A 24892-nucleotide genomic window follows, 5' to 3' on the forward strand; every position below is an offset into this window, starting at 1 on the left:
TGTAATGAAATTGTCATTAGTCACACTAACTGACAGAATTATCAAAAGTCTATCAACCATATTGCATAGTCATTTGAATCAACATTTTAAATGTGACTTAAATATACTGAGAACAAGGTGAAATGGGCTACAATTGACGAAAATAAATACAATGCACTTCCAATGTATTTTTTTCTATAAATATAAATATTATCTGGTCCAATAACCAAAGATCACTTAAAAATATGTACACTGTTAGAGGAAAGACTAGAAAGGGTATTGGCTTGGCTTCACGGTTACACAAGACTCTTAGCCAAGTACACTTGTTTCAGATACACTCTGTTTAGGAGCAGAAGGCGGGTGAAAGGCAAAACATCACACATCAAATGCACATACATAGCCAAACACAGCATTAAACCATTTAGCAGCTACAAATTAGCAGCATTGGGGCAGCCGTGGCCTACTGGTTAGCGCTTCGGACTTGTAACCAGAGGGTTGCCGGTTCGAACCCCGACCAGTAGGCACGGCTGAAGTGCCCTTGAGCAAGGCACCGAACCCCTCACTGCTCCCCGAGCGCCACTGTTGTTGCAGACAGCTCACTGCACCGGGATTAGTGTGTGCTTCACCTCACTGTGTGCTGAGTGTGTTTCACTAATTCACGGATTGGGTTTAATGCAGAGACCAAATTTCCCTCACAGGATCAAAAGAGTATATATACATTTACATTTACTTATGAGAACACTCAACAACTGTTTCCTCATTGACATCCACTTGGACTGGTGACCACAAAGAGTTTAATCTGTATGTGCATTTATTTTAAGGCAATGTGCAGATTAGGCTATAAACAACACAAAAGTTGAATATAAATGGATAAACAACTGACATTCAAAAAGTACAATAGTACAAATATATGAAATTAATCATATGAACAATATCATAAAGGTCAACATCAACCCAGAAATCAACTGCAGTTGAAAACTGGATTACGAATGAAAGGCTAAAGCACAAACGGCTGAATTCAATCGTTTCACAGAAAGCAGACTGTAGTATTAATCAGGCCCTCTAGAGTGGGAACGGCGCACCCTAGAGCTGCTCATGGCCTTGTCTTTGAGTCTGCTTACAAATAATTGTAAATATAAATATTGTTTCTGACCCTCACCAGAAGGGCGTATTAGATATACATATTCAAAAGAAATGAATCCCAAACAAAAACAAAAGTCAGGTAACATTTAAAGGACACCATATTCTCAAAAGAACGTTATTATGTCGCTCTTTCTCTCCTCCATCACACATCACATTAGATAAAGTGCTGAGTCACTGTGTGAAAGGAAGTCTTTCAGATGACGCAGAGCAGCCCATAACTGGCTACACATTGAGCATAGGACACCCGGCATGATATGGAAAGAGCTAAGGATCCCAGGTTTGTGTCTGTCTATCTTTGCACATGGTCATCTATATACATGAGTGTGTGTCTGTGTCAGTATATGTATATGTGTGGCACAGTATGTATACTATATATTTGTGTGTGTGTGTGTGTGTGTGTGTGTGTGAGTGAGTGAGTGAGTGAGAGAGAGAGAGAGAGACTCATGTATTGGTATTGTGTCTGCTCTGATGCCGGTGTTTCCTACTTCTCATCCTCTTGTGTTTGCGCCGTTTGACTTCCTTCTCTCTCTCCACCTCCTGAGCCTTTGGATTTAGAGGCACTGGGAGCCTCTCCCTACCCCTCTCTCTTTCCTGAACGGACACTGGAGGTTTCTCTCTGTCTCTCTCCCTTTCCTGAACGGACACTGGAGGTTTCTCTCTGTCTCTCTCCCTTTCCTGAACGGACACTGGAGGTTTCTCTCTGTCTCTCTCTCTTTCCATCTCTCGCTCCTTTGGGGGCGGTGCCTCCTCCCTTTCCTGTGCAGGGGGTGCTGGCGGGGGCAGAGGAGTTAGAGGTGGCGTCCAGAAAGGCCCACGCCAGGGCGGCAGAGGGGAAGTAGAACTGAAGAGTCCAGCGAAGGGGTTGGGGGCAACTTGGTGTGGGAGAGGGGTTAGAGGGGGTAGCTGACAGGGAGTCCAGTTACAGACCTGGAAAACACACACACACACAATGATAAATGCACAGACTTTAAAAACATACACATACCATTTAATTTAATGTTCCTATTTGTTAGTGAGTGGCCTACTGCATTTCCCCTGGTGATCTGGTCTTGAGATCTGCAGTCGCCATGGGGAGTAAAGCCACTGAAGTTAAAGATGGGAGAATCCTGGGGACACACTCCTCTCCTGCCAGGGTCACACACACACACACACACACACACACACACACACACACACACATGACAAGGTAAAATGTTGAACATGCGCCCTCTAGTGTTTCTTTTTTGCCTGATTATTTGCTTGAGCAGGCAGATAACAAACCAGGAAACCACTGTTATAGAGTACACACAGGCAGGCAGACAGAATGACAGATAGCAGATAGAAGGCATACTAGAGCAGGGGTTCTCAAACCTTTTGGTTCCAAGCACCTCCTGTGGGGGAGAACACTCTCCGAGTACCCACTCATAATTGTAACAGTTAAGCATGCCATTTGTATTCTCTGAAGATGTGCCCTGCTTCATTATCCCTTGCTTTCTGACTTGGTCTTTTGCCAACTTTAGATTTTGCATAACTTGATGATCTGGACTGACTCAAAACATTTCTCCACGTTCATCAGCTAGCTATCTGGCAAATGAGCCAAGCTAAGCAGCAGTAGGAATGCTTCTTTGTGACCCGTCACCTGAGTAAAGTGATATGTGATAGTGAAGTGATGGAGAAGTTAAAATTTAATGTTAATGTGGGTGTGAGCAAAGAGACACAATTTGCTTGTTTTACTAGTGAAAAGTAGAAAAGGGTCATCATCTCTGTAGATACACATTTTTAAAAAAAAATGATAAACCACAACTTTATAATTTAAAGCAAATTCTCTTGTTGTCCCCGGGCCCCAGTTTGAGAACCACTGTATTAAACCACAGCCAAAGACGTTCTAGGCAGACATGAGGCCATGCAGAAGAGACAGATCCCACCTGACTATGTTAGGTCCTCTATCCTCAGAGCCCGGAGATCCAAAGCTACCCCAGGGGTCCTGTGAGCTTCCTGGAAAGAAAAAAGAGGGACAACAGCAAAAATACATTTATCCAGCTGTGCAGCGCTGTATTCTTAGACATTTTACAATTTTTGTACAACAGGGAGACTGAAAAGTTCATTCAGAAACACCTGCGCTGAAAAACATCTTTCAAGATTTTTTCCAGGTATCCAGCCCACAGTCTTTAAGAACTCCAACTTTTTTTAAGGAAGGTATCAATTAATCTGAAAAAGAGCTTTATCAACATCATGAAAATGCAATACACAACCAATGGTGTGCCCCCTCCTGTGTGGACAACCAATGGTGTGCCCCCTCCTGTGTGGACAACCAATGGTATGCCCCCTCCTGTGTGGACAATATGATGGAGGACAGAGGAGGGTTGCAGTCTGATGCTGAACCAGAGACTTTCTAATGAAGAGACACAGCACTTTAAAAATCCTCCATAGAAATGCATGGGGTTAGTTTGTAACGCCAATATGGCAGTTGTCTTCACATATCCCAGCCCTTCTGCGGCAAAACGTCGACATGTGAATACATTGAGCCAATTATGCGGTGTGTTGTGAATACATTGAGCCAATCATGTGCGCACACGCATTTCTGCCGAAATAGATGCCCGATAAGTGCCCAAAAAGTGTTGCAATATGGCCGCAGAGTGGAGGGACTTGTCTAAAAGGACTTTGGCTGAACCTACACCCAGAGTTGTTCATGTCACCATTTGTAGATTTCAGAGGGTGAATCAAACTAGACTTCTGACAAACAGCAGCCTTAATGTCCCTCAGTTGATCAAGAGAGAAGGTATGTGCTGTGCTGTGCTGTGGCTCACCTGTGCTGAAGTTCAGTTTGAGGGGCCTCCCGTACAGAGAGATCCCGTTGAGGAGGGCGATGGCATAAGGCACAGCCTCAGCATGCTTGTACAGCACGAAACCAAACGGCCTTCGCCGGCCTTCAACGACCATCGTCACCTTCCTCACCGGACCAGCCTAGAGGACGCAAGGAATATGGTGAATCAGTCAGCCCATATATTCATGGTTTTTACCACACAGACCTAATAAGTAGGGAAAGGGGTTAGCTCACCATAATAACTTCATTCAAATTTAGATTACACACGTCACACCAATGCTGCCTCCAGCTTAATTAAGGAGGAGAGGGTGTCATGTCAGTTGCATTGGTCTAGGCTATTATTCAACACCATACTAATAACCAAAGAGAATATCTTGTTTGGAAGAAAGAGGTTGTAATCTGGATTAGGTAGGTGATGAAAAGCCTTTTGATGATGCTGGTTATGAACTATGAACTGTGGAAAATAAGCATGCAAACTTTAAATCATTACATTTGCTTCAAATCGGTCAAAAAGTTGCTCCGTAGTTGACACATTGTAACATCCACAAACTAATGACAACACTTTAGAACAGGCCACAATTGTAACAACCAAAAAGCAGTTCCTCACCTAACGAAATTGGTACAAATCGAACAGGTCTCCCCTGTCCTAAACGCCACAAAACTTAACAATGAGCTTTTCATTGTATACAACTATAAATGTCATTACCAAGCTAGCCTACTCGTAGGTTAAATGACTCTCCGGCAATGTGGCAGCACGAGTTTGAAGATGGAGGGTTACCTACCTGCAGAAAAAGCTCGTACAGAATCTCCTCCTTTACCAGAGGATCCAAATTTCCGACGAAAACAGTTTTGTTGGCATCGCCTGGCATCGCCATGCAGGATGTCAGAAATCGAAAAATGAACACCGTGTGAAAATACTCTCAGATTTGGTGAGCGCTGCTGACTGTGCAAGTGATGCCATTGATTGTCGTAAAAAGAATTGGGGATGTTGCGACGGTGGCGTAGTACTATTGCATCGCCAGAGGGCGCCGACTGAAAATATTTGATGAGGTCTCTTTAGGTTGCCAGATTCTCCAATAAGCTTTAGAACATTTAATTAGTGTCGTCACTTTAATTGCATGTAGATTTGTAAAGAATTACCACGCCCATTTAAGGCATAATTATTACATTAAGCCTGGTAAGGTGTTCGGGTCTGTTGGACCAGTTTTCAATGTTTGCTAAAAGAAAAAATATGCTGTTTATTATTTCTTCTAAGTCAAACTCAAACTCATGGGCCTTGGCTCTTATTATTTACCAAATGACTGCACACGGTATTCTACACCCCCCCTCCCCATTACATAGGTGTTTGTGCAAAATATCACGTATTCACGTTTATCATGTTTTAATGCACTTATTTGATTTAGGCTACTTGTCTTGTGTGCTGTGCTATTTTGTTTTGCTTTCACGTATGGACGTTGATAATCCTGCGACAGGTGTTCTTAATCAATCAATACCAATGAACTGACAATAATTCACTGAGAGACTCAACCATCTAGCCTATCAGAACGGGGCTGCCTGGTATGAATGGGAACAGGTGTGTTGGAATGTTGTTGACTATATTTGCAGGACCAACAGGCTCAGAGGGGAATATCAAGTCAGACAAGTAACTGCACCAGACACAGCAGCGGATCCAGAGGTGTGCAGTCGGACACACAGCAGAAGCAGCAGAGATGTAAAGTAACTAAGTAGAAATACTTAAGTACTGTACTTAAGTATGAATGGGGAATATCTGTACTTTACTTGAGTTTTTCTTTTTCTTTCTACTTTTAATTTTACTTCTACATTTTAAAAATTAGATGTGTACTTTTACTTCACTACATTTTCTTTGGCAACGATAGATAGATAGATAGATAGATAGATAGATAGATAGATAGATAGATAGATACTTATCCCCAAGGGGAAATTCAAGGTCTCAGACATCACACACAACATGCACTTACAGCAAAAAAAGTAAAATAAGTATATAAATATAAAAAACTCCACTGCACAATATGAGACAGTAGAAGATAAAAAATATACTAAATAAACTAAATCAAGTATCCACATAGTGTTCTTAAGGATGATCAAGCATGAGATGCTTGCAGTGACAGGGCAGGGACTGAGCCTGTAATTCTGTATGCATGGTAAGGTAATATGAGAGTGAGTGTCATAGTGATGGTGCAAATACTGTAAGTAAGTCCAACAGTGCAAGAATAAAGTCTAGAGACCAGCATAAAATAAATATGGACCTATAAGAGAATAATGTAGACAAAGTAAAATAAAAAACTATATCAGTGCAAGAATAGGTTGACGTAATAGGGTTACAGCCGTTGGTCAAGTATTTAGTACGGCCACAATCCAGGCTGTGGGAGGGAGGGAGGGAGGGAGGGGTTATGCATATGTGTTAATCTAGCCTGTAAACAGTGTAGCAGTAAAACAGTAGGCTAGTGGACAGTACATACACAAACATGGAGAAGGTGGAGAGGCAGGCAGACCATGCAGAGAAGTCTATCTCTCCTCTTCCCTTTAGTGAAGCATTGAACAGTTCAATGGCCCTGGGGACAAATGACTTCCATAGAAAGACATTACATAGAAAGTAAGCTGAAATAATGTGCAAATGAAAACAAAAGCCACAGTTTCCATTCAGCATGTTATATTTGCTGAATATATAGCCCCAAGATCTAATTTTCTGACCTGATGTCACCACAGGACAGCAATAAATAAAGACAAAGTGAGTTAAGGCCAAGCAAATATAGCTAAGACATAGCACAGCAAGACCTACATAGGCTTATGTAAGGAGTTGAATGAAATTAAAATTCTAACTGCACTTTTCATTAATAGCACTTAGGCTTTCAAAACGTGTTTATGGACTGTGATGTACCTGCCTTTCCAACCATGTTGGATGAACTTCATTATAGGCCTATATAAATGGAATCAGAAGTGAAAAATGAATGGCAGCCATACCTTTGTTCAGGCTTCGAATACATTGTGTATGAAGTGTAGGGACCCAGTTTTAAGGTGCTGCACTTAATAGCCTATCCAAAGCTCTGACTGCTTTCGTTTTCATTAGAAGCATAATGAAGGAATCGGGTTGTCACCCCACCTGGCCTCCAAAGGTTTTACTACTAAACTAAACAGGGGCGTAGCACAAGATCCTGGGCCCTAGGCAGTCCTGATGGGCCCCCCATGCATACTGTATATTCCACACTTTTCAAGGGCCCTCTCCCCCCTTGGGACCCTGGTAATCAGTCCCCTATTTACTCCCAGTTTGACGCCCCTGACTGTAAATAATAGATACTTTAAGACTTTTACTTAAATGGTATGCTTATAGATTACTTTTACTCAAGTGTAGATTTCGGATACTTTATACAACAAGCAGCAGCTACAGAACAGCAGGACAACAGCTTTCTGATTTTGGGCAGTACAACGCGCACAAGCTATATTCCGGGTGGCAATTTATTTCTGCACCCGGCAATGTGAGTAGCACGATCCTTGTCCTTTTCGCCTAAGGTGACGTAATGTTGCATTAGAATCCTGGTATGCTCCACACTGTTCTGTTTCAGTGAAGAGATTATAACGCTGCTGGTGATCAGGTTGGAGAGCTGAGTACAACCGGACGGTGTTGTGCTACTTTGGACCGCTTGCGGGTTGCTGTGCGGGGGACTGCTTGGCTAGGCTTGCTCGCTCACTGTAGACTGGGACTGTTGAACTGATGTGTGGTATCTGGTGCTGCTGGTGGCTGACTGCTGTATTGGCTTACTGATATTTATTCTGTGTTAGGAGTCTAATGTAATTTTAAACTGTGTACTTTGTGGTCAGTTGACCAGTGTTATTTATTAATTTTATATTTAATAAATGTATAACAAAGATTGTGAACCCCTTTGCCTCATTGATCGTTTCCACTGCCTAGGCCTACTGACTTTTCTTGAAAAGGTAGGTTATAGCCTACATTGCTGTCTGGTCACGTGCAGCCAGTGACATGTGTCTGTGCATCTATGTGTGTGTCTGTGTGTCTGCGTGTCTGTGTGTGTGAATGCTGACTTTCTGCATCTGCTATTCCCACACAAAGTTACAAAATTGTTACATTTCAAGCACTTTCACCTGTTCTTATTAAGTTCTAAGATATAAGCACCAATAATGATCAAAAATCTTGTTTCTATTCCTATTGTTTGTATTGTTGTTGTTTCTATTTTTTACCTTTTTTATAATTGAATTTCCTCGTTCTCTCTCAAAAATGCAAATATGCATGAAGTGAATAAGCCTAAAATCACTGCGATGACTGCTTGATGTTGTTTTTGTGAAGTCAGATTCAGTCACAGCTCGCATTCTTAGCCAAATGAAGTTCAACATATCTGGGCTAGGCCAGCTGGTTAAAATCAGTCTTTTGCATTTTATCTTAATTTACTGTTCTCGAGTAAAACCACTTTTTCCAAAGTAGACTCAAAACAGATAACACATGTTTCTTCTATCAGTTATTTTGGGGCTGGGTGGGGGTTCACATATTATGTTCTCAAGCTCTTCTGTTATTCTGTAAATAGACAGTGGAGAGGACTCCACAGGTAGGCTCATAAGGAATGTGTCACCTTTCAGCAGGTTGGCCCAAGGCAAGGGGGTGGGGCTCAGCATTTTACAGGAGGGGCAGGGCAGTCTCTACTTCCTTGAGTGCAAACACACCGACTGACCAAGAAAGGAGCCGCTTCCAAAGGTCGGTAAAGCATTCTCGTTCTCTCTCTGTCTGTTTCTCTTTCTAAATCTCTCAACTTCTCTCCACAAATCTGTTTTTTTCTTAGATCTAATTATATTCTGACCTCGTTGAAACTGGCAGTGAAACCATTGCTATGTGGTATGGACTCTGAGACTTGATTTTAGTATTGTGTGTGTGTGTGTGTGTGGTGTGTGTGTGTGTGTGTGTGTGTGTGTGTGTGTGTGTGTGTGTGTGTGTGTGTGTGTGTGTGTGTGTGTGTGTGTGTGTGTGTGTGTGTGTGTGTGTGTGTGTAAACTGAGCTTGTGACAACAAAAAGGTGAAACAAAGGTGCGTGTCAGACTTCTTTCTGAACAAGTGCAAGTGTATTTGCTGATCTGTTTCTCCATTGACATACTCTGAGGTCCCTTATCATATCACACAGGAATAGAATAGCTGTCCAGCGCTTAGATGTTTACTGATTTAAGGTACCGTCTGTGTCCTCTGAATTGAACTGAATATTAATTTATTTTTACCTTTTTATCTTTTATGCATGTACAGTATGGCATCTTTCAGAGATGCTTAGAGATAATTTCCCACATTCTCTCTTTCTTTCTTTCTCTTTCATTCTTTTATTCTTTCTCTTTCTCTCTTTCTTTCTCTCTCCCTCTCTCTCTCTTTCTCTTGTTGTGTGTTTTAAAGTGTTCCTCTGCTGAGACCAAAGCTAAGTTTCACATGGTTAATGAGACTGGAGTAGTCATTGTGAAACTCTCCTGGGAACATGACCTGTTACAGTCGACTTTTAGTTTTGATGTTTGTGACTGGGAGGAAGGCTGAGAACTCCACCCACCTGAAACTTGATGGACTTGAATGCCGACTGTTAATGGAGTGGGCACACTTGAATTCACCCATGTAGCTGTGGGTGAAACCAGACCAAACTCTCTTGATTTCTCCCTCTTAATACATTCCAGTGTCCTTCCTCTGGTTGTGGGAAGAAAACAAGATCCTTTTCTTGATGAGCAGCTGACTTCACAGATATGCACAGGAAAAGTGTATATCCATGTCCATTCCAGGAGTGGAATTTCCTAGTGGCGGATCAACAACCAAGCCTATTTAAAGCAACACATTGCAGTTATTTTACTTTACAGCCTCAGTCATTTTGGTACTACATTGACTTACAATAGAGAAAATGAAGTCTCAAACATTGCCAGTGAACAGCAGCAATGCACAATGCTCAAATGCTCTGTTATCAGGAAATGTCAGCCTGATACTTGACTTGTATCTGAATTTGTGGGACTGATCAAACTGTCATCAGTCCAAAAGAGACACAAATAGATTAAATGACTGTACAAGCAGAATTTGAAAGAACTGGTAGGAAAGCCCCACTATTTTGGTTTCAGTTTAAAGGCGCTCTAAGCGATGTTACATGGTTTCTAAGCTAAAAAATTTTTGTCACACACAGCAAACATCACCTCACCATCCACTTGCTGCATGTTTCCCCTGACACTGTAAAAAAATGCTGTCTCTGTGGACAGCCCAGGCTCCAAAAACAGCAACAAAAACAACCTAGTCCAGCCTGGACCATGAAACATAACAAACTGTTACAGCCAATCACAGAGATGCGCATTCAGGAGAGTTTCAGTTGCACAGGAGGGAGGGAGAGCTATAGCGCTCTGTTTTGTTTGAACGTCAACAGAAGTGATGTTACCCAACATCACTTAGAGCACCTTTAATCCTGAGAAAATCCCTCCACTGACATCATACAAAATTCAGAAGAAGTTCTTTTATTTGGCAATTTTTTGATCCTGGCTGTGGGTTGAAAGACTAGGTTGAGGTTATTAATCATTTTCCTGTTGAGAAAATCCCCTTTGCTGTGCCTCTCAGGAATGGGTGTTTTTGTGGTCAGTGGTTTTGTGTTTGCATATGCATTACATATGCATGTCCTGCAGAAGAAGTGTGTGTGTGTAGGTGGTGGGGGTGGTGTTATCTCTGCAACTGGCATACATAGCCGCTTGTGTGTGTTTCTCCTCTCTCTCCCCACTCTCTCTCTTGTTGGAATGAGACCCCACTGGGGCCGTCATTGTCATGGTCATTATCATTTTTCTGCATGGGTATCAGAGTATTGTTTGATGTTGTACTCCTTCCCCCCCTTATGGAAGTAAATACAAATCATGTACTGCTGCCATGACAGTTTTTTGGCCTCCTTCCTGAGGATGGTTTGTAGTGCTAGGTTTAATCAATTTATCATATCATATCATATCATATCTTTTTCTAATTTTCCCTTCCTACCCAAAATATCTGGGGGGCCGTATAAAACCTGCTGGCTGGCCTTATCTGGCCTCCGGGCCTTATGTTTGACACCCCTGTTGTAGACGTTTCTCATGAGTGCCTGTGTTGTGTGACGGCTCTTTTGTAGGTCTGCAGAATGTTTCCCTTCTGCCTCTTGGCTCTACTGGGGACATCATGTATGTGGGACCCAGGTAAGATGATCATGGCCACAGACATTTATAAACACACAGACACACACACACACACACCACAGATGCACACATGATCAAAGTTATAGATAGTTATAGTTTGTACACACACACACACACACACACACACACACACACACACACACACACACACACACACACACACACACACACAAACTAACTATCCTCCGTTCTTCAGGTTCAGCTGAGGAGTGTGCCAGCTTCACAGATCTGGACCTCCACCACTCCATCGCAGGCACCAGTCTGGATGTGCGGCTCCTCTTGTACACCCGTGCCAACGACACCTGTGCCCGCATACTGAACCACCTAAGTCCCTTCTCCCAGCCAGAGCTGAATGCCAACCGGTCCACCACCTTCATCATCCACGGGTACCGACCCACCGGCTCCCCGCCGGGCTGGTACGACCTGCTGGCAAAGCTGCTGTTGGAGCGGGACGACCTCAACGTAATCGTGGTGGACTGGAACCGCGGTGCCGCCAACATCAATTACTGGGCTGCGGTGAAGAACACAAGGAAGGCGGCGGACAACATGACCACCTTCATACTGAAGATGAAGGTGAGCGTGGGGGAGGGGTTGCCAAGTATACGGCCTGGTAGGCTCAGGATAGAGGTCTGTGTGGGACAGATTTTTCAGTCCCGTGCCTGCCCGCTCCCGCAACATCCTGTCCCGCTCCCGCCCGCTTCCACAATAATGTGTCATTCTTAGTCCCGCTCCCGCACGCATCTGTAACATTAGGTCCCACTCCCACCTGTAAAAGCCCGCAGGATATGCAATAGGGATATTCAGTTTTGCCTTCTGTCTCACAAAAGCAGCACTTGACACACACCACTGCCAGAAGTCTGATTTTAAGTTCCTCATTCTGAATAGGCTACTGTAACACAGCTATGCTAGCTGTCATCTGTTCTCAAGAGTTCATGTGGTGCAAATACATGTCACAGCTCACTAAAGTGACATGTTTATGTGGCATAAAAGAAAAAAACATTCAGGTGTCTCATCAATGCAAAGAGTCACACAGTTACTCAGAATACAAAGCTTTCAGTTGTATCCTGGCTGGCACTGAAGAGTGTTTTTCCTGACACCGCGGCATTCACAGAGCGAATTTGCCTAGGGTGTGTGCTGTGAACAGACGACTTGCCCATGTTTGGGTGGAATATGTGGGTCAGAGTGAGCACATCTCTCTGTTTATAGCACTTTATGGCCCCAATCCCCGCCTCTGTTTTATGACTCTTCTGTCTTAATCTGTCACCAAGTCCTTTTATTCTTGCTCATACCAAGTGTCTGAAACTGTCAGGAGTGAAGTTGAAGATGGTCCTCTACTTTTGTACTGATCTTGAAAATGTCATGTCTGACATTTTCAGCTTAAATGTAGCCACTTGTTGGTGTCAGTTTAATATTATGTTAACAATGTACCGATGTTGGGAGTTGTTTGAGCTTTATAGTTCATCCACACAGTAGTAGCAGTCACAGTGCTTCTTGGCCTGCAAATGTTTGAACAAGTATTTGTGGATTAAAACAAAATAACACTCTTTGTGCTCTCTCTCTCTTTTCTACCTCCTTTCTCCTTTTCATCCTCCCTTTCTGTCCCATAACCACCCCCCAACCCCTACACACACACACACACACACACACACACACACACACACTCACCTCTGTCTGTCAGGAGCGTGGCACCCCTCTGAGTGCGTTCCATCTGATTGGTGTGAGTCTGGGGGCTCACATCTCTGGGTTCATCGGTACCAACCTCAATGGCTCCATCGGCAGGATCACAGGTGAGCATGGAAAATGTGGAGAGTAGGCCGCCATCTTTTTACCTCATTCCACTTTTCTCTCCCGGGTGACATGACGGGTGTAACAGACTGTTAGTTTAGTTCACTATTACAATGCCTATTATAATGGGCAATTACAGTTTATTTACCGATTTAGTTGTTATCCAATGTGCAGGAACCAGAGACGTTTCATCAGTATGTAGTCTCTGAAGGAGTTGAGAGTAGCCTATGGCCTTGCTGTTCATAGCACTAAACTGTACTAGTTGAAACACAGACCTGATGTCCTAATGAAAGTGGTCTGTTGTCTCTCTCCTCAGCATTGGACCCAGCAGGGCCGGAGTTTACGGGCAAGCCCCCCGATAGCCGCCTGGACCCCACAGACGCTCAGTTTGTGGATGCCGTTCACACAGACATGGATGGTGGGTCGCATTAAGATGCCTGGTTCTCTCCTCTGTCTTCGGTCTTCTTATCATCTGTGATGTCTTTCCACTTCTTCTCTGTCCTCATCTTCAATATGTGTGCTGACTTTTTAGGAGATAGAGAAATGATTGGTGGGCCAATTTTTGTCTTTCATTGTCTCTTCCTCTTTTTTTCCCTCTGGTGCTTCCCTTTCCTGCTTTGTTTTCCTGTATCAACTATTTATGAACTGCTATAATAAAAAGTGACCATGTTCTCTCTGTTGCCTTAGCGCTGGGCTTCCGTAAGCCACTGGGTCATATAGACTACTACCCCAACGGAGGAGGAGACCAACCAGGATGCCCCAAAACCATTCTAGCTGGTGAGCCTACAGGAAGGGATTCAGTCGGGATGACCCATCCACAGTAATCTTGAGAGCATTTCAATGACTTAAGTGTCTGCTGTGTTGAGCAATGAGGAGTTTTAGATTTGATCATCACACAACACTCCCTTTCAACTTAAGTCTGACTTCATACATATCCTGTAAAACTGGACTTTTTGGAAATGTATCTGCCCTAATACAATGCCCTAATGTTGCACTTACTGGCACTAGTTGATTAAGGGTTACTGTATAATGTAGGTTTTCTCATGTAAACTGACCAAGTGAACACTAGATGGCTCACACTGTGTTGATTTTTTTTCTCCCACCTTCATAATGTGTCCCAGGATCCGAATATTTTAAATGTGACCACCAGAGGTCAGTGTATTTGTTCATGAACTCCATCAACCAGACGTGTAACCTGATTGCTTACCCGTGTGAATCCTACTTGGACTTCCTTGACGGGAAATGTCTGGATTGTGAGAAGTTCGGTGGAGAAGGCTGTCCATCGTTGGGTAAGACTGGAGTTATTCTCATCTCTGATTATTTTCAGTTCTATAACATGCACACATATTTCCATAAATAGTTCAGTGAAGTAAATTATGAAAATGTCAAAGACGATGATTATGATGATGATAGGTATGATGAAATGTATACGCATATGCTTGGTCTGCAGGTTACGATGCCATCAAGTGGAAAAACAGTCTGGTCAAACGGGGACAAACAATGACCTTCTTCAGTACAAACAACTGGTCCCCATTTTGCAGTGAGTCTGTCTGTCTGTGTGTGTGTGTGTGTGTGTGTGTGTGGCTCATGTGATTAGGGTCTTGGCTCAGGGGGTGGATTGGCATGTTCCTGTTCATTAGAACAACATTTTTTTGGTTTGCAGTAATGACACTACAGCGACATTAGATGACACACTCAAGATATGTGAATTTACATTTAAACATGTGGAAGGTTATTTAGAGATATGCAACAGAAGTGGTTTATCCTGTTTTGAAGAGGAAACAATATATATATATATATATTTAAAGGCCAAAGTACCTACTTTACTAACGTGGTGGTGAATATGAGTGTGAAACGTGTGTATTTGTAATGACTTCTGATTTCCACTGTTTCAAAACAAAACTCTTGTGGGCAGATTTAGATACTTCTTAGAACTGAGGTTGAACATTGGTTTCTCTTGGTCTTGTTTCCATAGAGACCCTTTACCGGGTGGACATTGTGACATGGAACCTTGAGACACGCTGGGGGTTCCTGACGCTGAAACTGCACAGTAAAGATCAGGAGACCGAGGCCAAGATAGACCAGTGAGTGTCTGCTGCAACTACCCGCGCAAACATAAACTAGCTATGGTCACATGCAGGCACAAGGCACACACACACACACACACACACACTATATCTCCTCCCTTCCGACAACATACACACACACTATATCTCCTCCCTTCCGACAACACAGCACATGCAAGCACAAGACATACAAAACCACAAAACTTATATTATTACGATATTATTTCCTATTTCTCTTCCTCATTTTGCTTCTCAGACTGACTGCCCCCCTCTTTCAGTCTCTTTCTCTCACTTTGTCCCTTTCTCACTGTTCATTGTTCTCTCTCTTTTAAACAGCAAAGCAGCTGAGTTTAAACTCTACACAGAGAAAAGCCTGCTGGCCCAGTTTGACAGAGACTTGCAGCCTGTGGAGCGGGTGTCCATCAGCTTCTCGACAGGAAATGTCCTGCAGCCACGCTACAAGTTGCGTGTGCTCCGCATCCGCCTCACTCCTCTGCATGACTCTAACAGGTCAGGGGTCATCATGTCACTTACACTCACCTTGACCTTTCATGTTTACTCTGAATAGACAGACACATATTACAGTAACACAGCCAGGATGTCTCAACTTGGAATTATTATGACCGCCGCGCCACCTAGTTAAAAATGTTAAAAATTAAAAAGCAAAAAATTAGGTGTTTTCATCACAATATCTCTGGCTGACATGGTCAAAACTGCACGAAATTGAAAGTGTAGGATTATTATGACACCCTTCGAATGCATGCCAAGTTTTGTGAACTTTCGTTCATGGGGGGCCTTACAATAAAATAATTTATGTGTACATTTAGTGACCGTACACCAACAATGATTCCCTGGACACTGAAAGACCGGGGAACACGAAACTTGGTGGGCATGTAACCCCATGGATAGCATGGAACCATCGTTTTACGTTTTGATCTGTAGCCCCCCCGCTGTACTGGACCCCCCGAAAAGAGGGTGGGGCAGACAAAGTTTTCTGTGAATATCTTGAGAACCGTAGGGCCTAGGATGACCAATTTTTTTCGTATGTTTGCCTCCAGGGGTCATGTTAACCCATTCCATGTGCACACATGTGCATAAACAGATACACCCGCACACACATACATTCACAGTAATCATACGTATGACACATACTCACACAGTAGACATATGTACGCATGCATGCACATGCACAAACATACATTCGCAGACAAACACACAAGCACGCACACACACACACATAAACATAAACGTGTGCACGCACACATGCACACAATTCAAGAATTTCTCAGAAATTAAATTATGAACAGGCAAGATGGGGGTGGGGTTGTATAAAATGAATTTTACAAGAATTTTTTAAGAATTGAGTGTGGATAATGCAATTTAGTGAGACAGTTAGAATCATATAGGCCTTTCAGCGTGATTTATTTTTGTGGAAAAAATGTGCTGGACTGGGCGGCGGTCATATTTTGTACCGCTCTGCGGTACGTCTAGTTCAGATATAACCTGGAAGTGTTTGGACCATTTTATATACTAAAAATAGATTTAGCTAAACCAGGCAAAATTATCTAGTCTTGGAGAACCCAAACAAACTTTTTCAAACACTCTCAATTGAAATTTGCGGTTTGGTGTCAACCAGGCTAAAAGTTATCTGCAAGGTCAATCCATCTAATATTTAGATTGCTATTTAGATTGTGCTAATTTATTATTATTTGTGTGTGTGTGTGTGTGTGTGTGTGTGTGCGTGCGTTCACGCGTTCACGCATGCGTCTCCTCTGTAGGACAACACTGTGTCGGTATGATCTCCTGCTGGAGGAGAAGAAAGAGGTGATTTTCAGGCCTATTCCCTGTGAAAACACCAACTTCTGAACCAGGACTCTGCACAGAGCCAGTGTGGAAAATAAAACCGCCGCTGGATTTTTACCAGTCAGCTCCACACAGCTCTCTGCTGCCCTCTACAGGCCTTATCTAGCCACTGTGGCCTCCACTGACCCCCTCCTATGTCACTTACAGCTCAGATTGAGCATGCAGTAGACAGCCAGGCAAGGACATGTCGGTGTCATAAGAGGACTCTGTTGACTCCATCACACCTTTGGTAAAAACAGCCCCTCTGTCTGAAGGCAAGGAGGGGAGAGGCAGTAATTTAACCTTTATCAGTATATATATATGCACATTATGGATGTACAAAGTACATGTGATGTGTTAGGAATGTTATATAGTGAAAAATGTACATGAATGTAGACTTGAATAGGGACTGAAACAGTCCTAAATGTACTGTATTGTCCCTTTTTTTTATACTGTTGTCTTGCAGTGTAATTGTCTCTGTTTACTGGTGTCCATTGAACTCTTTCTGTATGAAGGCAACATTTTAATCATGCTTGTACATTTGTAAAGTATATGTAATATGAATAAACATTAATTTTATTAATCTTTTTATAAATGTAATCACAAACATAACTATTTTCTCAACATCTGAGTTCATTTAGAATTTATGCAAAATAAGACATTTACATGTTCTACACAAAACTGTCCAGTAAACCTGCTCACTGAATAAGAGTTCTATTAAAATGTATATTTATTATTAAGAGAAAATGTAGCACAGATGTGCCAAATTAGTTAAGCAGAGAAAATTATAGTCAATAGATTGAACTACTACTACTACTACTACTAGGCTACTACTACTACTACACTCAACTATACTCAATACTTACACTCAATATCCAAGTTTTCTGGAAGACATAGCAGTCCTTCATGTTTCACCTGAAAAGAACGCTTCCTTGTATGGTAAATGTGCAAAGGCTTGTGGGTCTTTGAGTCTTTAAAAGTAACCTTTCCTCCATCTGTGTTGCTGTCAGGTGAATGTTTTGGCTGACTCGTCTCCATAACAACCATTAGAATGTCAGGGACTTGCTCCTGGGCTGTGCTGCGTAGTCTCACTCAGGACTTTACTGCATCACTGTTCAACAGGAGATGATCAGATACTCGCTGACTGGCTTGTAATACAGCAGTGCTCAAATAAGTCAAAGAAATTACAACCTATGTCCTTTCCTAACTATTTTTCCTTGACCTCGGTGGAAAACATCATGAGGTCAAAGAAAGATATTATGTGAATTCAGGAAAAAGACAACCTTCCCATGCGAGAAGGACCTTTTCGAACGGCGGCATTGTCAGGTTGTCATGAAGATTTAGACAGTTGCTTCTTGATTTTGTCCACCTCCACCTGTACGAATCACAAACACAGTGACATAAGACCAGATGTTCTGAATTTACAGAAAAACAATACAGAAAAAAACTGTGAGTCAATTTTGCACACATTGCTTTATATTGACAGAAAAGTAATTCAAATGTCAGATACGTTGTACTGCTGAATTCCTCTTATGGTTAGATTTGGAGTGTCCAGCTATTAAACATTATCCATTTAATTTGAGTCCCAAACATTGTTCGATACAGTATGAAAGAAAAGGCAACAGTTCCACATGTTCTGGGTCAAAAATCAGGGGGGTATTCCAAGTACGTGGTTTAGTGACAAACCTGGGTATGGTAACGATCAGACAGGACGCCCTTTGCCACTTATAAAATGTGAGGACTATGCCCTATGGTTTCAGTGTTTAAAAACGCAGGCGCCTTTCTGCTTGAAGTTAAACTTTTTGTTCAATTCGAGGCGCACAAGGCACCACCACAAAAACACAAGGCGCATAAAAGGCTTACTGCCAATACGAAACAACAAAGAAAATGCACAGCTCACTGCAAAAACAGTCTGTCTGATCGCCCCTTTAATTAACTCAAGAGTAAGTGGTAAACATCCTACAACAAGAGCCCTATGGCATTGTTTTGTTAGGAGAATGAAGCCATACAGCTCTTCTATTAGGAGGTTTACCACTTACTCTGAGTTAACTTACCCAGGTTTGTCACTAAACCACATACTTGGAATACCCCCCAGATTTGTCATACTGTAGATACATCTATCAGTAGTTTGGTGCTTAAAAGATGCATCTAATCAGGGCCTTGTGGTCCACAAAGCTGATGTACATTTTCAAATGTAACCTCTAACACCTCTCACTTCATCCCTCTCTTTTTAAGGTTTACTCTTGAGGGCTTTGTCTTTAATTCAGGACAGTAGAAGTTGACAAGAGACATGGGATTACGATCAGGAATTGACTGATGGTTAGAATCGACACTCGGTCCTCGTGGACACATATATTTGAATGTGATATAGATAGTCATGTACAGCCCCGCCTAATCCCATCTCTCTCTGACTCTGACCTGCAGAGAGAGGCGAATCCTCTTCTCCTCATCCAGCTCACTCATCAGCAGTTTCACCTCTTTCCTGAAAAAAAAAATCACCAAAAATGAAATATTAGAAAATAAAACCACCTTACATTGTAATCAAAAAGATATCATTGATGCATTTTTACAATTACACTTACACACAGTAGGGCCTTTCACACTGGCAAAATCACCGCGATTTTATGTACCAGAATCGCGGAACGACTGTCCCTTTCACATAGACCGAGGCGGAACGGCGGGACAAAGTGTCTCGCCAAATTTACTACCAAGCCCCCTAGACATTTTACTGAGTTTTTCGTTCCGCCACCAGTGTGAATGGGTCAAGGCGGAAAGGGGAATCTGGGCGGGCATTTCAATGCTATGTCCAGCCCACCACAGGAGATTGCAAATAAATCTAACTGATCAAAAGCAGCAATGGCAGAGACAGCACATTATGTCAATCTATAAATTCACAAAGTCTCCAGTCATTCAATGCCTGCTAGAGTTGACTGTAGCTTGGAATGCAATCAGTTGCCATAATAGGCTATCTTAAAATCCAGCGATAAAACAAAGCATGAACTCATGAGCGTCTGTCTGCCCTATATGTATATCCTATGATTGTAATTCTTATCTAGGCGATATTTGTAACATTTATTTTGTATTTGGCCTGTTATAAAATCATGTAGACTTATTGAACAATTGAAACACATTAGGAACCGCAAAGTTGGAGACATGCATAAAGACATTGCTGCAAATTTAAAACCGGATTACTCTGGAATGGCTAACTGTGCAGGGGAATGCTTTACACCTTTATGTTCGGTAAGGTCTGCTGTTTATTCTGATATATGGTTTGTCATGTGTTGAGGGAAAGTTTGTGAAGTATTCCACCAAGATGAATGGGTAGGGAGACGGGCGCAAAAAAATATGATTAAATTAAAGTTACTTTTCTCGCGAACCGTTTACCACAACAACTAAACCACTAACATCGTTTAAAGGCTGAGAAAAAAGCTCTTTCCTGTGATACATGTGATGTCTGTGATGAATAGGCTACTTCGCAAGTAGCCTAGTTCAGCAAATTTGGGTGGGACAGAAATACCTTTACAGAGCAGCAGTTCTGGCCATGTCGGCTCTGGCTCACATGATGTACTGCTTTAAATGCATTATCGCTTCACTACCCAACACGCGAACAAGAAAGAAAAGAAAAAAGAAACCAATGAGCTTAGGTCGTGATTTCCGATAGGCCCAGGCCTAGAGAAAAGACAGCTATGGTAACCTAACAATTATGATTTGCTTTGCCTACACTGCTGTTTGGTTGTCCCAAACTTTGAGACGATCCATACTCGCATTAACTGAATCTTATCAACCTGTTGTGACAGGATGCAATGCCTAATAATCTCACTGCCTTCGGCATAACTAACAGTATGGAAGCATATGAGTAGCTTTATTCAAATGAGAATGCAATCTGCAATATGCAATTCAAAAAGACATTACATTATGCAATTGACAATTCATTATGCAATTTAATATTGCAATTTGCAATAATATCCAACAAATTGTATTTTAATCTGCAAAGTGACAATGAAATCCTAAAATCAATTCCAATAATTTTGGTTAAAAAAGAAATAGCGCCCCTCGTGATTGCATTGCACTTTAGTCACGCTCTTTGTGTTGCAAAATTCAAATGGCCATTCAATCTGCCAAACGCATTGCAATCTGTCAAGTCACTGGTCAAGGCGGGAACTAGGCTACGTCACTTCCGTGTTTACTTCACTTCCGTCACTTCCGAGACCTTCTGTGGATACCACTGGAGGGAATAGAGGGTTACCTCTCCTATTAGGGAGATCGCGGAGCTCTTTGGAGTTCACAGGACAAGTAGGGCTAGATCGCCCACTCTGTCGTCCATTGTCGTTAGTTAGGCTAAAACTCACACAGCCTTTCCTTGCCCTGCTCTCTCTCTCTCTCTCTGTCTCACACACACACACACACAACGGAGACTCCCCTCCGTGGTCTGGCTAGCCTCATAAGCAGACCAGGGGGTGCGGTCGCTCCGGTCCCACGTTTGGCCAAATCTATCTCGCTGAATTGTTGTATACGATGCTTATTTGTAGGCTACTGATTGCTGGGGGGAGGGGGTGCTACTAAAGATGCCGCTGGTTGGCAGTTATCAGCAGCAACATAAGATTAATAATGTAAGAACACAGCTGGGTCTCGCGGACACTAGGCCTACTCATGGTCACGGTTAACATTATTCATCAACTGTGACATGATATGTTTGCGCCGCCAACACCCCCCACCCCCAATAAAAAAAATGTGGCCCCTTGAAAATCGCAAATGCCCCCTCTGTCACTGTACTCTACAGCCGGGCCTGTCTGCCAGAGACTGCAAACTCCTCCATTGCAAACGCTAACTGGGTAAGAAGACGTTAACACGGAAGTGACGTAGCCTAGTTCCCGCCTTGACGAGTGACTTGACAGATTGCAATGCGTTTGGCAGATTGAATGGCCATTTGAATTTTGCAACACAAAGAGCGTGACCAAAGTGCAATGCAATCACGAGGGGCGCTATTTCTTTTCCATTTCAATAAAATGCCTCAAAACGATGGCAAAACGTTTTGCCCAAAATAATCCAAAATCTTTTCAAACTGGCATTGACAGTTTTGCCAAATATGTTTTTAAAATGCAATCCTACATTGCACTTTAAATATTAAATTGCAAAACGAATTGACAGTTAAATGATGAAACTGAATATTGAAAGTTGAAATGCAAAATGAATTGCCATTTGAATTTTGAGACTGAAGTACCATTGCAAAATGGAATGCAATTCAATCCATGTTTATTCTATTTTTTAACCAAAATTATTGGAATTGATTTTAGGATTTCATTGTCACTTTGCAGATTAAAATACAATTTGTTGGATATTATTGCAAATTGCAATATTAAATTGCAGAATGAATTGTCAATTGCATTATGTAATGTCTTTTTGAATTGCAGATTGCAGATTGCATTCTCATTTGAATAAAGCTACCCATATGCTTCCATATAACAGTGCGCCTAGGCCTACTGTTAAACACCTGAAAAATATTAAGCTGCTGTTTTCTTTTCATGACGAGCACTGCCTACGCTTGAATGATTTATTACTGAATGCAACATTGCGTTTTTAAAGAACTGCTTATCACGTCGTGTGACAAAGTTTACACTAATCATCATCGAATGTATCCTTATGTTGAGATGTCCATTCTCTTTGCCCTAGGCTATCATTTGTGCGCGAAGCATGTTTCAATTAAGACAGTACACAATCTATTTTTATTGTTGTAATATTGAACGATTTCATGAATAAATTGTACGCACAGTACACTGTACGGACAAGGCAAGGGGCAACTCTTCTCTTCAATTTCCCTTCCAAATTACGTTTTATTGTCTGAAGACATCTATCGCAAGAATTTAACATTCTAACAGCAAAGCAAATGCAAGCTAACCAAAGTGCAGTCGGTTCTCCCGCCATGGTTTTTGAAATCACACACCTGCTGTATCTAAAGGCCCACGCACATAAGGCCTACCACTATCACTCTACACGCGCCCTGTTGCGTCACAATTTAATTTACTATAGCTCATCCTGCTTCCCCAAAATGCCGCATCATGTGAACAGATTAGCAGGCCGGCAAATTTTCACCTCGCTTTCAGACACAAAAAGACAGCAAAAAGACGTCCCCTCTTCCCGCAAATTTAGCGTGATCTCTGTGTGAAAAGGCCTACAGACTCACACAAACCACCACCTTAGTGCATTTACATGATTCATAGCCTCCAGACACATGCAAAACACTCACTCACACACACACACACACACACACACACTGTTATCACACCCACTTGTGTTGGCTCTTGAGCAGCTCCAGGTCATCTCTCATCTCTCTGAGCTGCAGCTTGAGCTGATCCAGAATCGGGGATCCAGAGGGGGTGACCCTCAGAGTCGCCCCCGGCTGGTGGAGGACGGCCGAGAGCGCCCCAGAGAACAGAGACGGGGGCGAGGAGGCCGGGGAGGGGGTAACACTGACGCTGCTTCTACCCCCTGCCCTGGTATCAGAACCAACTGAAGAGAGCGTCGGAGAGGCAGGCGTCGAGGGAGGACTGGCGCTGGCACTAGCAAACTGTAGGGCAAGAGACACACGCATGAACGAATCAATTGAATTGAAAAATATGACCGTCGCTCAGTCCTGCACATTCTGCTAATTTTGTGTATGTACATGAGTGTGTTTGCTTTTGTGTACTGTATATGTGTGCTTTTCTATGTGTGTGTGTGTGTTTGCTTGTGAGTGTCTGTGTGTTGGGGGGGGTAATGGGGTGTGTGTGTGTGTGTATTTACGTGTGTGTGTGTGCGCCTACATGTGTGTGCGTGTATGTGGGTGCAAGTGTTTGTGTGAGAGTGTGTGGGTATGTTTGTGTGTGTGTGCGTGCGCATGTGTGTGTGTGTGTTTATGTGTGTGTGTGCATATCTGTGTATGTGTGTGTCTGTGCGTGTGTGTGCGCATATCTGTGTGTGTGTCTGTGCGTGTGTGTTTATTTGTGTGTGTGTATAGTGTATGCATGCATGTGTGTGTATGTGTGTATGCATGTATGTGTGTGTATGTGTGTATGCATGTCATTGCGTGCGTGTGTGTGCATGTGTACATATCTGTGTGTGTGTTTGTGTCTGTGCTTGTGTGTTTATGTGTGTGTGTGTGTGTGTGTGTGTGTGTGTGTGTCTTGCTCAACACCACCATCTACAGGCCGATGGGTATACAGTCACTAAATGTACATCTAAATTAATTTATTGTATTTCCCCACATGGATGAAAAGCGGTATATTGTTCCATTTTCATTTTTTCAGTTCCAGCAGAGCAAAGCCAAGGTTGTGTGTTTGAGACTCAACTGGAGCACCTACTTCTTTAAGAAATTAAAATTAATGATTCCTATAGGCTAATAGTGCTGAATGACAGTTCCTCTGTTCTTTAAGAAATGACTTTGGCTGACATATTCACTACACGGACCCCGAATTTATAGACAATAGTGTTGAATGACTCCTCTGTTCTGTCTGTATGGCTCCAGTGGCGCAATCAGTTAGCCTTGGGTACTTATAAGATAGTTCCTGCAGAGCAATGCCGAGGTTGTGAGTTCGAGCCTCACCTGGAGCATCTACTCTTTAAGAAATTACTTTGGCTCCTGACATATTCAGCGCATCTTCAATGAAACCCGAATTTGTAGACAATAGTGCTGAATGACTCCTCTGTTCTGTCTGTATTACTACACTTCCCATGGCTCCAGTGGCGCAATCGGTTAGCGCGCGGTACTTATAAGACAGTTCCTGCAGAGCAATGCCGAGGTTGTGAGTTCGAGCCTCACCTGGAGCATCTACTCTTTAAGAAATTACTTTGGCTCCTGACATATTCAGCTCATCTTCAATGAAACCAGAATTTGTAGAAAATAGTGCTGAATGATTCCTCTGTTCTGTCTGTATTACTACATGCTCCCTGAATGGCTCCAGTGTTCTCTCTGTATTACTACGGTTAGGCTCCAGTGGGCGGTACTTATAAGACAGTTCCTGCAGAGCAATGCCGAGGTTGTGAGTTCGAGCCTCACCTGGAGCATCTACTCTTTAAGAAATTACTTTGGCTCCTGACATATTCACCTCATCTTCAATGA

At 42.6% G+C, this 24892-nt stretch overlaps 3 protein-coding genes and 1 non-coding gene across 8 annotated transcripts in view; 2 read left to right on the forward strand and 2 right to left on the reverse strand.

The window, feature by feature from the left end:
- Window positions 1-795: 795 nt before the first annotated feature.
- On the reverse strand, window positions 796-4915 carry rbm11 (RNA binding motif protein 11). 2 transcript variants are annotated; one of them, XM_048257588.1, is made up of 5 exons: window positions 4708-4915; window positions 3909-4065; window positions 3027-3096; window positions 2148-2247; window positions 796-2049 (listed from the first exon to the last, which is right to left on the reverse strand). In XM_048257588.1, the coding sequence occupies exons 1-5, from the start codon at window positions 4798-4800 to the stop codon at window positions 1564-1566; spliced, it is 906 nt and encodes a 301-aa protein (XP_048113545.1). In that variant the 5' UTR covers window positions 4801-4915; the 3' UTR covers window positions 796-1563. The 2 variants fall into 2 exon arrangements, with proteins under 2 accessions (XP_048113545.1, XP_048113546.1); XM_048257589.1 differs by lacking the exons at window positions 796-2049; window positions 2148-2247 and having other exon boundaries at window positions 2257-3096.
- Window positions 4916-8544: 3629 nt separating this feature from the next.
- On the forward strand, window positions 8545-17380 carry lipia (lipase, member Ia). The gene is made up of 11 exons (XM_048257933.1): window positions 8545-8648; window positions 11041-11104; window positions 11301-11677; window positions 12783-12891; window positions 13206-13307; window positions 13577-13666; window positions 14011-14178; window positions 14340-14429; window positions 14865-14973; window positions 15292-15465; window positions 16734-17380. Exons 2-11 carry the CDS (start codon window positions 11050-11052, stop codon window positions 16819-16821), a joined length of 1362 nt encoding a protein of 453 aa, XP_048113890.1. The 5' UTR covers window positions 8545-8648; window positions 11041-11049; the 3' UTR covers window positions 16822-17380.
- A 129-nt stretch (window positions 17381-17509) lies between these two features.
- Window positions 17510-24892, reverse strand: part of si:dkey-71d15.2 (SH3 domain-containing kinase-binding protein 1) — an 18147-nt gene continuing 10764 nt past the window's right edge. For all 4 annotated transcript variants that reach the window (XM_048257935.1, XM_048257936.1, XM_048257934.1 and 1 more), the window contains exons 6-8: window positions 23085-23362; window positions 19216-19279; window positions 17510-18172 (exon numbers count right to left, since the gene is read on the reverse strand). In XM_048257935.1, the coding sequence (XP_048113892.1) occupies window positions 18128-18172; window positions 19216-19279; window positions 23085-23362 (387 nt within the window). In that variant the 3' untranslated portion in view covers window positions 17510-18127. The remainder of the gene's footprint in view (window positions 18173-19215; window positions 19280-23084; window positions 23363-24892) is intronic.
- Window positions 24508-24600, forward strand: trnai-uau. The gene is given in 2 exon segments: window positions 24508-24545; window positions 24565-24600. It is a non-coding gene; the product is annotated as a tRNA-Ile (tRNA).

The sequence above is a fragment of the Alosa alosa genome, chromosome 11 (assembly GCF_017589495.1).
Source record: "Alosa alosa isolate M-15738 ecotype Scorff River chromosome 11, AALO_Geno_1.1, whole genome shotgun sequence".
NCBI lineage: Eukaryota > Metazoa > Chordata > Actinopteri > Clupeiformes > Clupeidae > Alosa > Alosa alosa.